Source organism: Strix uralensis, chromosome 3 (assembly GCF_047716275.1).
Source record: "Strix uralensis isolate ZFMK-TIS-50842 chromosome 3, bStrUra1, whole genome shotgun sequence".
Taxonomy (NCBI): domain Eukaryota; kingdom Metazoa; phylum Chordata; class Aves; order Strigiformes; family Strigidae; genus Strix; species Strix uralensis.
The window spans coordinates 116600097-116612937 of NC_133974.1; the positions used below are offsets into that span (position 1 = coordinate 116600097).

Here is a 12841-nt window from a genome sequence, read left to right on the forward strand (position 1 = left end):
GATTCCATCCAGGCCCGGCAGCACAGACAGCCTCTCGGAGCCTCAGGGCTCACCTTGCAGCGGGGCTGCGCTGGTGGGGTTTATCTAAGCCACAGCCTTTGGAAGGGAGGTGCACTACCAGGCTCGGATGCCCAGGAAACCTTCCTAGCCACTCTAACCTCTTCACATTTCTGTCTGTATTCGCAGGGGGGTGGTACCTCTTGGAGAAGTCCCTTGCAACCAGGTATCGCCTTTCATCCCCAGTTTCAGGAAAGTCGGACAGCGCCACTCTCCCCGCGCGCCCCCTCCCCCCCACCCCCATCACCTTTTCTTTGCCTTCCCGTTAAAAATAAACAACACATAAATACATAAAATTGCCTTTTGAAAAAAAAAGAGAAAACCGAAAAGGGGCAGGGGAGGGGGGCTGCAGCTGGAGCCGGCTCTGGCAACCCGCTCTAATCTCTTGCAAACCCCCGCTATCAAAGCTTGGATCAGCATATCTAATGTAAACGAGCTTTCACACATAAATAACGTGCCACATCTGGCTATTTGGTTTTTATAGCGTCTTAGCTACCGAGCGATTTATAGAGGGCGAGCTTGTTAAAGAGCAGCCCGGGCTCGGCCGAGGAAGTTGCGGGCTGCCCCGAGGCGGAGCGGGGTGGGAGGCGGGAAGGAGCGAGGTGGGAAGGAAGGAGCGGTGGGCGAGGGAGGATTTGGGCAGCGCCGGGGGGGGGGGGGGAGCCGGAGCCCCCGCGCCGGCAGAAAGCGGCTTTTCCGCATCTTTGGGGAAGGGGGGCCGGGGGGAGGGCTCTGCCCCCCGAGGGAAGAGGGGCCGGCTCAGCGGCAGGGCCGGGGCAGGCTTAAAAGAGCCATCCAGGAACCGGCGTGTTTGCGCTTATAACCAATTTATTACCGCTGAACATATGGCCAGTATTTCGCCTGGCGTCACCCGCCGGGGAGGAAAGCAAACAGACCGGGCGATGTAAAGCCGGAGGAAGGAGCGGCCGCCCTGCACTCGGCGGAGACAATGCGAGAGGCGCGGAGCCGCCGTCGCCGCCGCCGCCCTCAGCCCCCCCCCGCCTAGGGACCCCCCCAGGTGAGCCCCGCCGCGATGGGCAGGGGGGGCGGGGGCTGCCGGGAGGGGGGGATCCGCGCCAGGGACAGCGGCAAAAACGGGCGGGGGGGCGCGGGGGAACCGGAGGAGAGCCGGGAGCCGCAGGTGGGAAGGGGCTTGCCGGGAGGGGGACATGGGGGGCGGCGCAGGTAGAAGTTGATACCGAGCGGCCGTCGGAGGAGCGGGGAAAGGGGGGGGGGGGGGGGGGGGCTCATCCTCCTGCCCCGACGGCGGGGCTCCGCCGCCCCGGCCCGCCCCTGGCCCCGGCTGAGCGCCCGGCCCGGGGGCGCGTCCGTCCCGTGTTCCCCCCACCTCCCCGCCCTGACCCGGCGGCGGGACACTTCTCGGCTGCGACGGCAGAGTCCGCCAGAGGACCGGGAATGGCCCCGGCCCCCGCCCGGCCCTGGCTCTGCCCCGGCTCTGTCCGCCGCGCCGCTCCCTCCGTCTTCACTCCTTCCCTTCCTTTCCCCAGTGCTGCCCACGCCGCGCGTGTGCGCCTCGACTCGGGCCCGAGCACTTGGGTCGGGTCCCCACGGGTGGACCTTTCCCCATCTTTCTCCCGAAAAGAGCCTGACACGCTCCCCCCCACCTCCCCCGCGCAGAGTGTGCGGGCACCGGAGTCTTCCTCGGAGGCTTAACGTGGATCCCGGGCACCCCCACTCGCGACACACACCCACCAGCTACCTGCGCGCACAGCCGGGCTCCCCGCTAAGCCCTCCATGTTGTGCGTGCGGCTGCGAGAAATAAATTCAGATAAGAAAGTGCTCTCGGCCGTAAATCCCCCGCAATCCCACCGGCGAAACGGGTCGGGTTTTCCTTCCCGAGGAGAAACATTTCTGACAAAGCTTAATCTCATTGGGACACGTTTAATCATTAGAGAGATGGGACCGAATGCAGCCGGGGGGCTTGCTGGAGTCGGGGGAGGGGGGCTGAAACGTTTGCCCGGCAAATAAGACAGTTTATAATAGACTGGAAAGGGACGGGAGGCCCGGGGCCGGGCTTACCGCTTTGGGCGGGGGGGGCGGAATTAAATAAGACAAACAAATAGCTGGGTCGGGGGGCTGGGGGCTCCCGGCTTTGTGCTCGCACGCATGGTCTTAACAAACTGCCTCCGCCACTATTGGCAATATTTTCAAAGATCTCATTAAAGTGCATTTATCAAAGCCCTAACATGTGCCCTCCGGCTCTGACATAACCCCGTTAGCCCCCAGGGAGGAGGGAGAAAAATCCCAATTTCTATTACAATTCACCACCTCGGGAGGTTGGTTGGGGGGCAGGCTAGATCTAGATCTACAAATTTATAAGTAATATCGGTGAATTGGAAGGATTTCTCCGTCTTTGAAGCTTCGGGGGGAAAGAGATAGAGTAATCGTGAGACTAGGAAAGCTCATTTAGATTCCTATGTCCTGGAGAAGATTTAATTGTCTGCGGGAGAAAGGCAGGCCGGCGCCGGGATTTTGGGGGGGTGACAGGAGCTTTCTCCTGAGCCTCGATAGGGAAGGCTGGTGCCGGCTCCCTTTCTGTGTGCGGGGGAATCTTCCCCCTTCCCCCACCCCTATTTTTTTTTTTCTCCTTTTCCCCCAAAACATCCTTAACGCCTTTGTTAATGCCATTTTTCCATCCGTGAAAACAGACGGGAATTTCACCCCGCAGAAACTCCGAACCCCGCACGTTACAATTAAGTTATTGCAAGCGACTGAGGACTCGGAGGGCTCTGATTCCCCCTGTTTTCAGGAAATACGATTTTTTTACACCCTTCCCTCCCTTTCCCCCCCCGGGCGGGATGCCGGTGTGCAAGGTAATCCGGTGGCGTGGGTCCCGCGTCCCCGCTCCCTTTCCCACGGCCCCTCCGAGTCGGAGCCGCCGCCGAGCCGGCAGCATCTCTGCGGAGCTGCCGCTTCACCGCTGGAAAATGCAGTTTAAAACCCTCTGTGCGGGGCTCTCGGAGGGTATATTTAGAAGCGGTAGTTCGATTAGTTATTTCGATTTTGGTTTTGTTTTTTGTTTCTTTATCGCCAACAAAGGATCTCTTCTCTAACGCCGCGGGCCTCCTTTCCCCCGCCACACTTTAAAACAAAGAGGGTGTTGTTTTCAGGGATGCTCCGAAGGTGAAACTCCTAATCACAATTACCAGGAGCGACATGGGCCGCGCGTCCCTTTCCCTATTTATTTCAAGTGTGGCTCATTCTAAGAGATAAAATAAACCTGTCCCCCTGACAAAGCCTTTGTGTGGGCTTCGCTAATCCGCACCAAGGTGCAGTCCTTTTTGTTTGTTTATTTGTGATCTGGAGTGAAGGAAAACAATAGCTCGCACCTTTGGTCTAATCAAACAATAAACTAATCCACTTGACGGCTGTTATCGGAGCTGCGGTGCGGGAACGGGTGAGAGGTCAGTGCGAGCGAACCGCACAGGGAGGGGAGGAATAGCGGGCGAGTCCTGCCAAACACCCTTTCCTTCATTTATATATGTATTACCTATTATTATATATAATGAAACTATATGGTATCGCTCGACAGAGAAGGGAATGAAGTCAGGGGCGTCGGTGCCTTAAAACAGAGGGAGAGACGCGGCGTTTTGCGAGGCCGCCGGCGAGAGGAGAAGCTCGAGGAAGCAAGCGAAGGCACCTCGCCGCTCAGAAACACGACCCACGGGCACGCCCGTGGCATCACGAAACCCCGCTCCGCCTGCCCGCCCGGGCCGCAGGGGCTGCACACCCCCCACCCCGCACACCCCCCCCCCCCGCTCACCGCGTCGCCTGCTCGCTTTGCGGGTACAGGACGGCCGGGCCGGGCCGCTCCCCCACTCGTGACCGGGGAGCGCCGGCCGGCCCGCGTCCCGCACACGCCGCTGCCTGCCCGGGCACCGCGGCCGCGGAGAGCCGCTCAGAAGGGCTCTTATCCCCCGCCAAGTGCCTCTTCCCCCGTCTTAAAACAACAAACAAAAGCTTTAAGGCAGCCAAAATCAACACCCGCCGCTCGTGGGGTGGGGGGGGGGGGATGGGGGGGGGGGGTGCTCCCTACGCAGCTCGCGAAGGGGTGGACAAACAGCAAAGCGGGAGTGGGGGCAAATGGCGGTGTTTGAGCTACCTGTGAAAGTAAAGGGGTAAACACCATCACCCCGTTCGCAGAGACACTCGGCCTCGAGCGCGGCCAGGACGCCTCTGTCCACGCACCGCGCCGCCGGCTCCCGCGGGCACGTCCAAACAACCCCGCCGAGGAGAGCCCCCGGGGGGCAGCGGGCTGGGGGGCCGCCTTCGGCCCTCTGCCCCCCCGCAGGCCCCTCCTGCTGCGCCACACCCTCGCCATAGCGCTGGAGCATCCCCCACACCCCCCCCCCACCCGGCTGGTCCCGCGGGTGGAGCGAGCAGGGCGGCCGCGGGGGCGGCTGCTGGGCCCCCAGCACGGAGTAGGGCGAAGGCACGAAGGGTCACGGGGAGCGGCCCCTCGGGCTCTGTCGCGATAGCCGCTGGACTCCCAGCGCGGAGTGGGGCGAAGGCACGAAGGGTCACGGGGAGCGGCCCCTCGGGCTCTGTCGCGGTAGCCGCCGGGCTGCCGTCGGGTCTTCGCCACGCACACACGCAGCGCAGCTCCGGGCACTGGCGGCGCGGGGCAGCGTCCCGGCCCCGCCACCCCTCCCGACGCCGAAGGGCCCCAGAGGCTCTCACGTCACCCCCCCGCCGGTGACGTCACGGTGCGGAGGGACAGCGGCCTCGGCCCGCAGCGCTGCCCGCGCGTGGGAGCCCCTCCGCTGCCGGGTCGCGGGGAGGCGTGGGGAGGGGCCCGAGGCCCCCGGGGCTTTGTGTGCCCACCGGGGACCATTGTTCCCCGCGGGTTACCGGGCCGCCAGCGCCAGTTCCCCCTTTGCCTCTCAGGTATGGCCGGGACCCGGCCAAAGCCCCGTCCCGACACACCCGTGGCAGCGTGTGGGGCCGGGCCGGGCCCCCCCGAGGCCGTGTCCCACCTCGCGTGGCTGAACGGCCCGGCCTCCTCCCGTGGGCATCCCTCGCTGCCGCCGCCGTCGAGCCCCACGTCGCGAGGGGGTTTGCAAGACGCTCCGTCTGTGTTGTGGCATTTGTGCATCTCTTTGGGTTTGGGCAGGTTATTTTTATTATTGTTGTTGTTATTATTATTATTATTTAAAGGCCGGTTCCTCAGCCCGGCCCGGGGAGCGGCGCTGCCCAAAGGAAGGGGCCGCCAGCCCCGGAGATGCTCTGTGCCTCCCTCCCCGGGCTGGCTGGCTTGGCCTCTGCCAGGGTTTTTTAATTCGGGACATCGTGTCGTCGCCCTGACTCTGTCGCGATTATCACTGTTATTCCGTCTCTTTTTTTTTTTCTTCTTTTTTTTTTTCCCCCCTTCGCTTGCCGGGGCAGGAGGGAATTAAAAACCCATCTTTCCCCTTCCGAGCGAACGCTGCCGCCTCCCCCGCTCCGGACAGGCCGAGCAGTGGCGGGGGGAGGGGGTGGGGGTGGGGGGAGACACTAAATCAATCAATAAACCCGAGATTTGCTGGAAATTAAAGGTATATGCGTGATGCGTGTCCCAAGCGCCTCCCCCCGGGGACAGGGGAGCGGGGGACCGCCCGCCCGAGGGCTTCCCTCGATATCGAGGAAGGACTCCGAAATGGATGAAGAGATAGCCATTGAGCGCGGTTGAATACCATGACAACTAGGAACAACCTCAGATTTATTCCCAACAGTTAGGACACATTGAAAGAGGGCGTCAATCACGTATTATTTCGCCGCTGAAATAAATGCAAAAACTGCGCCGAGACAAAGGGTTCCAACAGAAGCCGGACATTTGTCTACATTGCGGACATTGTTTCCAGCTTAGCCATAGGGTTGTATTTGTGTTTGCGCGGGTCCGACCACCCAGGATGTGCTCAGGGGCTCGTTTAAAAAAAAAAAAAAAAAAAAAGGAAAAAAAAGGGGAAAAAAAAAATCCCTGGGCATTGTCAGCCACATCACATACTTTATGGGAGGCAGGCTGGGGGAGGAAAGATGGGGGAACGGGGAGGGAGAGGAGGGGAAGGTGCGAATACATTGATCGGCATATCGGAGGATGTCTGAAGGACCATCTTCCTCCTCTTCCCACCACCAGCAGTCCCATTCCCACTCCCTCCTCCTGGAAGAGAAACTCCGTCAACTTTTCTTTCCCAGAAATAAAGGTGGTGGTGAGAAACCCCTACCCAGATGGTAACACCCCTCCCCTCAAACCACCATCATCCCCGGGCACAAGCCCGTCCCGGGCCGGGGTCCGGCTGCGGGGCGGCTGGGGAAGGGGAAGGGGAAGGGGAAGGGGAAGGGGAAGGGGAAGGGGAAGGGGAAGGGGAAGGGGAAGGGGAAGGGGAAGGGGAAGGGGAAGGGGAAGGGGAAGGGGAAGGGAAAGGTCCAGGCCGTGCCCGGCGCGGGTGCGCACGGCCAGAGGTCCTCGGCGGCTGCAGGAAAGGGGAGGAAGAAGGAAAATTAAAATAAAAGTCGGTGGCAGACAGATAGAGAGGGAAGAAGTTGGGGAGAGGGGTGGTCTGCAGCCCCGCGCCGGGCAGCGGGAGCTTCCGCGGCCGCGCAGCGCTGCTCCGCTCCTCCGGAGCTCCGCGGGTGCCGACGCCGCGTGTGTGCGCGGGGAACACCTGGAGATCCGGCCTCCCAAAACGCCCTTTTTGGAAAGCAACCCCTTCTTTATCCCCCTCTTCTTCCCCAGGTCCTGAAAAAGAATGAAAACAAGAAAAGAAAAAAAAAATCATTCAGTCATATTTGAAAGTCCTTTGGGCTCCGGCCCATTAAATGAACCAAACGTTTTATTCCCCTGGAAGAAGGAGGCAAAATCAATGAGACCTCTTCAAATAAAGCCCCCCCCCCCCCCCCCCCCCCCGCCTCCCCCCCCCCCCCAAGTAATCACCTCCCGGATCTCCCCGGGTCGTGACTGACGATCGCATTTTGCCAGTTCGGTTAATTTCGGAGCAAACTAGAATCAATTACTTGCTGTTTAATTTCCAGCGTTCATCCCTAAGCCTCAACCAAAATATTGACCTAGGCGGTTTAGATAAGTTGGTCTCTTGCCATCTGAGCCGCCTCTCGTTTCGGTCCCGCGCGGGGCTTTGAGCGCGTCCCCGCGCAAAAAACGCTGCCCCCGGGGTTGCGTGGGAGCGCAGGCTGCGCGGGAGGGGTGGGAAACCGCGCACGCAGCCTCCCTCGCTCCTTCCCCCCCCCCCCCCCCCCCCCCCCCCCCCCCCCCATTTTTTCTTCTTTTTCCTCCCTGCTTTTCAACGCAATCGGTAGAAAACACACTTTGGAGTGTGCGGAATATCGGGCTGGTGCAAGGCTCTCCCTCCCTCTCTCGCTCACACACACACACGCGCGCGCGGAAGGGCCCTCCCCACGCCGGTAATTAACTGACACGTTATACCACTCATCACCAATGGTGGAAGCTCGGAGCTCGCCCAAAACCCGCAATTTCACATCTGCAAACACTGTCTTCATCCACTTGACTTCCAAGACCCGCCCACACGTGGCCAACCTTTCCCGGGTTTAATGTATTTTTTTTCTCCCTCCTCTCGGCAGGTTCATGTGTGGGGACCAGCCTTATATGGACTGTTCGCTCCAGCAATGGCTCGGGTTTTTCAAGCGGCAGGCACGGGTTCGGGGTGTTTAAGCAAGATCCAGAAGTGATCTTTTTTTTTTCTTTTTTTTTTCTTTTTTTTTTTTTTTTTTTTTTTTGGCGTGTCTTTCCCCCTTTCCCCTGGAGTTACAAACTATTTCCGAAGCCAGCTGCTGCTCCCGCTCTCTGAATTTCCCCCGTGGCAGAACAAGCCCGTAGAAACCACCACCGCAGAGATCCACCGCTGCGGCCGGGGCTCCGCTTCTTCTTTTGCACAGATCCCTTCGGTTACTTTTTCTATTAATCTGTAGTATTCTATTTTTAAATTTTTTTTTCCCTCCTCCACGCGTGCCGCCGCCCCGCAGCCTCCTCCCCCGGCTGCCGGGTGTCGTTGTCGCCGGCTCCGTGTGTGTGCCCGTGACACGGCGGATCGGCGAAGCTGCTCCTCCAACTTTCCTGCCCTAAATTTGGCCGGAACATGTCTCTGACCAACACAAAGACGGGTTTTTCGGTGAAGGACATTTTGGACCTCCCCGATACCAACGATGAGGACGGCTCCGCCGCCGAGGGCGGCGAGGAAGAGAGCGAGGCGCCGGAGCCGCCCAAGAAAACGGGAGTTTTGGGACAAACCCCCTTGGACACTGTTCAGACGCTGCCTTTGAAGAGCCCTTTCTATGATAATAGCGATAATCCCTACACGCGCTGGCTGGCGAGCGCCGAGGGCATCCAATACTCCCGTGAGTACCGCGGGGACGGGGCAGCGCCGCGCCGGGCTGCTCCGCGCCCGCGGGGGCTTCCCCCGGCGGTGGGGCGATGGGGAGGGAGGGGGGTATGGGGGAGGTTGTACTGGGGGGGGGGGGGGGGGGTGCCGCTCGCCACGGCTGGCTGAACCCCCACCGGTGCCTCCATCCACACCCCCCCCCCGCTCCTCCTCGCTGGGGGAGAACCCCCCGGGGCCGGGCGGCGGGAGGGCTGCTGCGGGGGGGTGGGGTGCGCGCAGCGCGGAGCCCCCCCCGCTGACGGAGCGGTCTCTCGGCCCGACTCTCCGCAGTGCACGGGCTGACGGCCGGCGGGGGCGGCCAGGACCCCTCGGCCAAGTCACCGGAGCCGTCGGCCGACGAGTCGCCCGACAACGAGAAGGAGACGGCGGGCGGCGGGGACGCGGGAAAGAAGAGGAAGAGGAGGGTGCTCTTCTCCAAGGCGCAGACCTACGAGCTGGAGCGGCGGTTCCGGCAGCAGCGGTACCTGTCGGCGCCGGAGCGGGAGCACCTGGCCAGCCTGATCCGCCTCACCCCCACCCAGGTGAAGATCTGGTTCCAAAACCACCGCTACAAGATGAAGAGGGCCCGGGCCGAGAAAGGTATGGAAGTGACTCCTCTCCCCTCCCCGCGGCGGGTGGCCGTGCCGGTCTTAGTCAGGGACGGCAAGCCCTGCCACACGCTCAAAGCTCAGGACTTGGCAGCCGCGACTTTCCAGACGGGAATCCCCTTCTCCGCCTATAGCGCCCAGTCTCTACAGCATATGCAATACAACGCCCAGTACAGCGCTACCAGCAACCCCCAGTACCCCACAGCACACCATTTGGTACAAGCTCAGCAATGGACTTGGTGAACGCTGGAGGGGAGCGCGCACACACGCACACACTGCACACACACACACAGACACACAAAAAGGAAGAAAAACAAAAATAATAAAGAGAGAGAGAGAAAGAGACAGACTGATGCTCAAAAAATAAAATCAAAACTGCGGGGGAAGGAATGGAGAGGGAAACGCTATTATTATTATTATTATTATTGCTATTATTATTATTATTATTATGGTTTCTTTTCCCTCTCCCGTTTCTTTTCCCCTCCATTTTTTGGCGGGGCTCGGTTTCATTTCGGGGGGAGGCGGGGGGGAAGGGAGGGGAGGTGTTTTTGTGCGTCATTGTTTACAGAAATTTTTGCGCCATTCAGAGTGGTCCTGTCTACCTACAACTAAAATAAAAGGGGGGGGGGGCGGTCGTCAGAATTAAAGAAAAAAAAAATAAAGAATAAAACCCCCCCCCGCTGCTGCTGTGGTTTTGTGAGGAACGTGCGTGGGCCCGGAGCGCGGCCGCGATACCCCCGCGCAGGGCACCCCAGCACGGAGAGCCCGGTTGCTCCCTTTCTAGGACAATTTTCGGCCGCGTGTAACCCCCGACAACTATTAGCGGGCGTATTTTTATATCTCGTTGTGATTATCACTGCCGTGAGTAGCAACCAGGGCGTTCATTTTGTTTTCTCTTATTTGGGGTTTGCGCACAACTATTCCCGACTAACCGCGAGCAGAGGAAAAAAGAAACGCAGATTAAACCCCTTCTGCTCACCGCCACAGGACTCATTGTGTACAAACCCAGGCTTTCGAGAATTTAATAAGAATTTTAATTTTAAAAAAAAAGTGTTTAAAAAAACAAAACAAAACAAAACAAAAAACCAAGAAGAGAAGGAATCGATAACAACGACGAACTGGGTTTGTTCGACTTCTCGGTGCGACCGGCGCCCGCGGCCGCCTCCCCGCATCCTCCGGCGGCGTTTCGGCCGGGCTCAACCCAGCGTGGGGCCAGCGAGGCCGGGGGGGGCGGGGGGGCCGTGGGGAGACACGGCCGATCAGGGCCCCACGTCCCCCCCACCCGCGCCCCTGACACTTCATTTTTTCGGGGGAAAGCGGCTTTTTCCGGGGCAGTCGGCGCCAGCCCGGCTCCTCCGCAACACCCGGAGCTGGCGAAAAACGGAGGAGGGGGGAAGAATTATTTTGTATGCGTGATTGTGCTTTTATACACCCCAGTGCCTTCCCCGCGCTGCTGGGGTCCTCCGCCTGCGGAGTTTTGGATACCAGCATCACCTCAACGCCCCCCGCCCTGGACTGGGGCCGTTTGCAAGGGGAGAGGAGCGCGGAAACTTCGGGTTCAGCCCTCGGGGATGCGCCGGAGGCTCAGGCAGGTCGGAGGAAAGGGTTAACACCTGGGGCAACCCCCCAAAAAACCCGGGGAGGGAGGGGTAAGGGAGAGAGGCGAGGCGGAGCTGGAGCAGGCTGGACGGCTCAGCCGGGGTGAAACGGGGACCGAGCCCGGCCCGGGTGAAGTTAAGAGCGGTTTCAGGAAGGCGCAGCCCAGGCTCGGAGCGGGTTTGGGCAGATCCGGGGCAGCTGTGTGTTCCCTCGCCCTCTCCTGCCATTTTAGGCCGGTACAGGTGCCTAAGGAGGGGAAAAAAAAAAAAAAAAAAGCGCTTGTCCGGTGTGATGGGGCCGGGGCCGCGCCCGCCCCGTTCCGCCGGGGCTGAGTAGGGCCGATCTCAGCCGGTTCAGTTCAACGTCCAAAGCCAAGAGACGATCGGTACCGATCCGCAGGACCCCGGCCCCGCCGTGCCCCTGAGCGCCTCTCCGCCCCTGCGCAGCCTCCGCCGGCCGCAAGGTCCCCAGCACAGCCTCCGCGCTGCGGCTGGTTTTTTTCCTTTTTCTCTTCCCCCCCACATTTTCTTGTTACTCATGCCCACCTCCCCGCCTCCCCGCCAGGCTTGCCCTTATCCAAACCACCCGATGCCGGGGAGCCGCTTAGCTCCGCGACTGGGCCGGCGCCGCCGACCTGCCTGCGCACCGGCGGAGCGGCCGCGGACGGTCCAGGGGCGCGCATCCAGCCCCGCAAGCGGAGAAGCCGGCTTTCCAGCTCGGGGAGGCTCCGCCGGGGTCCCGCACCCGCAGATTTCCCCAGCGGGAGAGCCAGGAGGGGGAGAGAAGAAAAATTATCACTTTTTTCTTCATTTTTTTTTTTTTTCTTTTCCCCCAGGCTCTGCTAAGTCTATAAAACCAGTTGTGTGGCCCTAACCTCCGTGGCCTTATATCTCCCATGCTGCCGGGCCAGCTCCGGGCAGTCTATCTTTGCACAATATACAGTAGACTTCACAAAACAGCACAATGGGGGAGGCAGGGAGGTGAGCATGTTAGAGGCGTGCATATTAAAGAGACGGAGGCAAAGGCAGCCGGGGCTGGGCCGGGCCGGGGAGGGGGGGGGGAGAAAAAAGGAGAGACAGTATGGGGGCGGTGGGCGCCCTCCCTGTGCCTTCCCTCCCTTCTTCTCCCGCCCCCCCCCCCCCGCCCCCCCCCCCCGCTTCTTTTTAGGGCCATTCAATTCGTTTATGGGAGGCAGTCCATCTCGGAGTCAGGGAGCAGTGTCCTTTGCGTTTTGTTAGGGCTGTCACTCGTGCTCATTGTTAGGCATGTTCTACATGTTGTATCCCATATGGCCAGCTGGGCCGGGGGACCCCTCACAAAACCCAAATTGTGCCCAGCTTTCAAAACCAGCATTGTTGTCTGTGAAAGGAAGACGAATTAAAAATTCGTGCTATATCTATTCTGGAAAAAAAAAAAAAAAGAGGGGGGAACAAGGAAAAAGAGTCCCTCTCTCTTTCTCTCCCTCTCTCCTCTCTCTCCCTCTCTTTTTGAAGACTAACAGAGGCCCTCCTCTTCTCCCAGTTCCCGCTGACAAGTTTCTCTCTCATTTCACAGGAAATTAGACCGCCCCCCCCTCCCGCCCCCCCCGCAAAGACCCAAGCGCATCTCCCCCGTAAAACACAAGGCGATGCCCGCTCCTGCGCCTCCAGCCGAGCTCCGCTGCCCGCGCTGCCTGAGCTGCCCGCGCTGCGCGGAGGCCGGAGCGGGCAGCAGGACAAGGCGGCATTCAGGCCGGTAATGTTATGCAGGCTGGTTCCCGGCGCGGCCCGGCCGTACCGCGCGGCGGGCTGGCACGTCCCGCTTCTCCCCCGGAGAAACGGCTCTTTCTTGTCGTAGCTCCTCGTTGTGCAAGGCAGGCCGTCGGGGGGGGGGGGTGGTGGTGGGGGGGGGGGGGGGGGAAGGTGGAGGGAGAGAGAGAGAGAGAAAGGGAGGCCAAAATATAAAAAAAGGAAAAAGAAGAAGAAAAAAGACTAAAAGGGAAAAAAAAAAGAAAATAAATAAGAAAAGAGAAAAAAGAAAGAAGAAATAACGAAAAAGAAAAAAGGAGTAATGAAAAAGAAAAAAATACGAAAAAGAAAAACGGAAAAAAGAAATAACGAAAATTAACAAATAATTTAAGAAGAAAAACGGAAAAAGGAAAAAGAAAAAAGAAAACATTTAAAAGAAAAAAGAACATAAAGAATGAAA

The 12841-nt window shown here is 59.7% G+C and overlaps 1 protein-coding gene across 2 annotated transcripts; it reads left to right on the plus strand.

Moving 5' to 3' along the window:
* Positions 1-627: 627 nt before the first annotated feature.
* On the plus strand, positions 628-9359 carry NKX2-2 (NK2 homeobox 2). Of its 2 annotated transcripts, XM_074864896.1 has the most exons (4): positions 628-659; positions 911-1075; positions 7651-8424; positions 8739-9359. In XM_074864896.1, exons 3-4 carry the CDS (start codon positions 8166-8168, stop codon positions 9296-9298), a joined length of 819 nt encoding a protein of 272 aa, XP_074720997.1. In that variant the 5' UTR covers positions 628-659; positions 911-1075; positions 7651-8165; the 3' UTR covers positions 9299-9359. The 2 variants fall into 2 exon arrangements, with proteins under 2 accessions (XP_074720997.1, XP_074720999.1); XM_074864898.1 differs by lacking the exons at positions 628-659; positions 911-1075 and having other exon boundaries at positions 7533-8424.
* Positions 9360-12841: the final 3482 nt, after the last annotated feature.

Coding starts and splice junctions, on each gene's coding strand:
- NKX2-2 (XM_074864896.1), top strand. CDS start 8,166: ATGTCTCTGACCAACACAAAGACGGGTTTTTCGGTGAAGGACATTTTG. Junction 8,425..8,738: donor CGAGGGCATCCAATACTCCC/GTGAGTACCGCG, acceptor GACTCTCCGCAG/TGCACGGGCTGACGGCCGGC.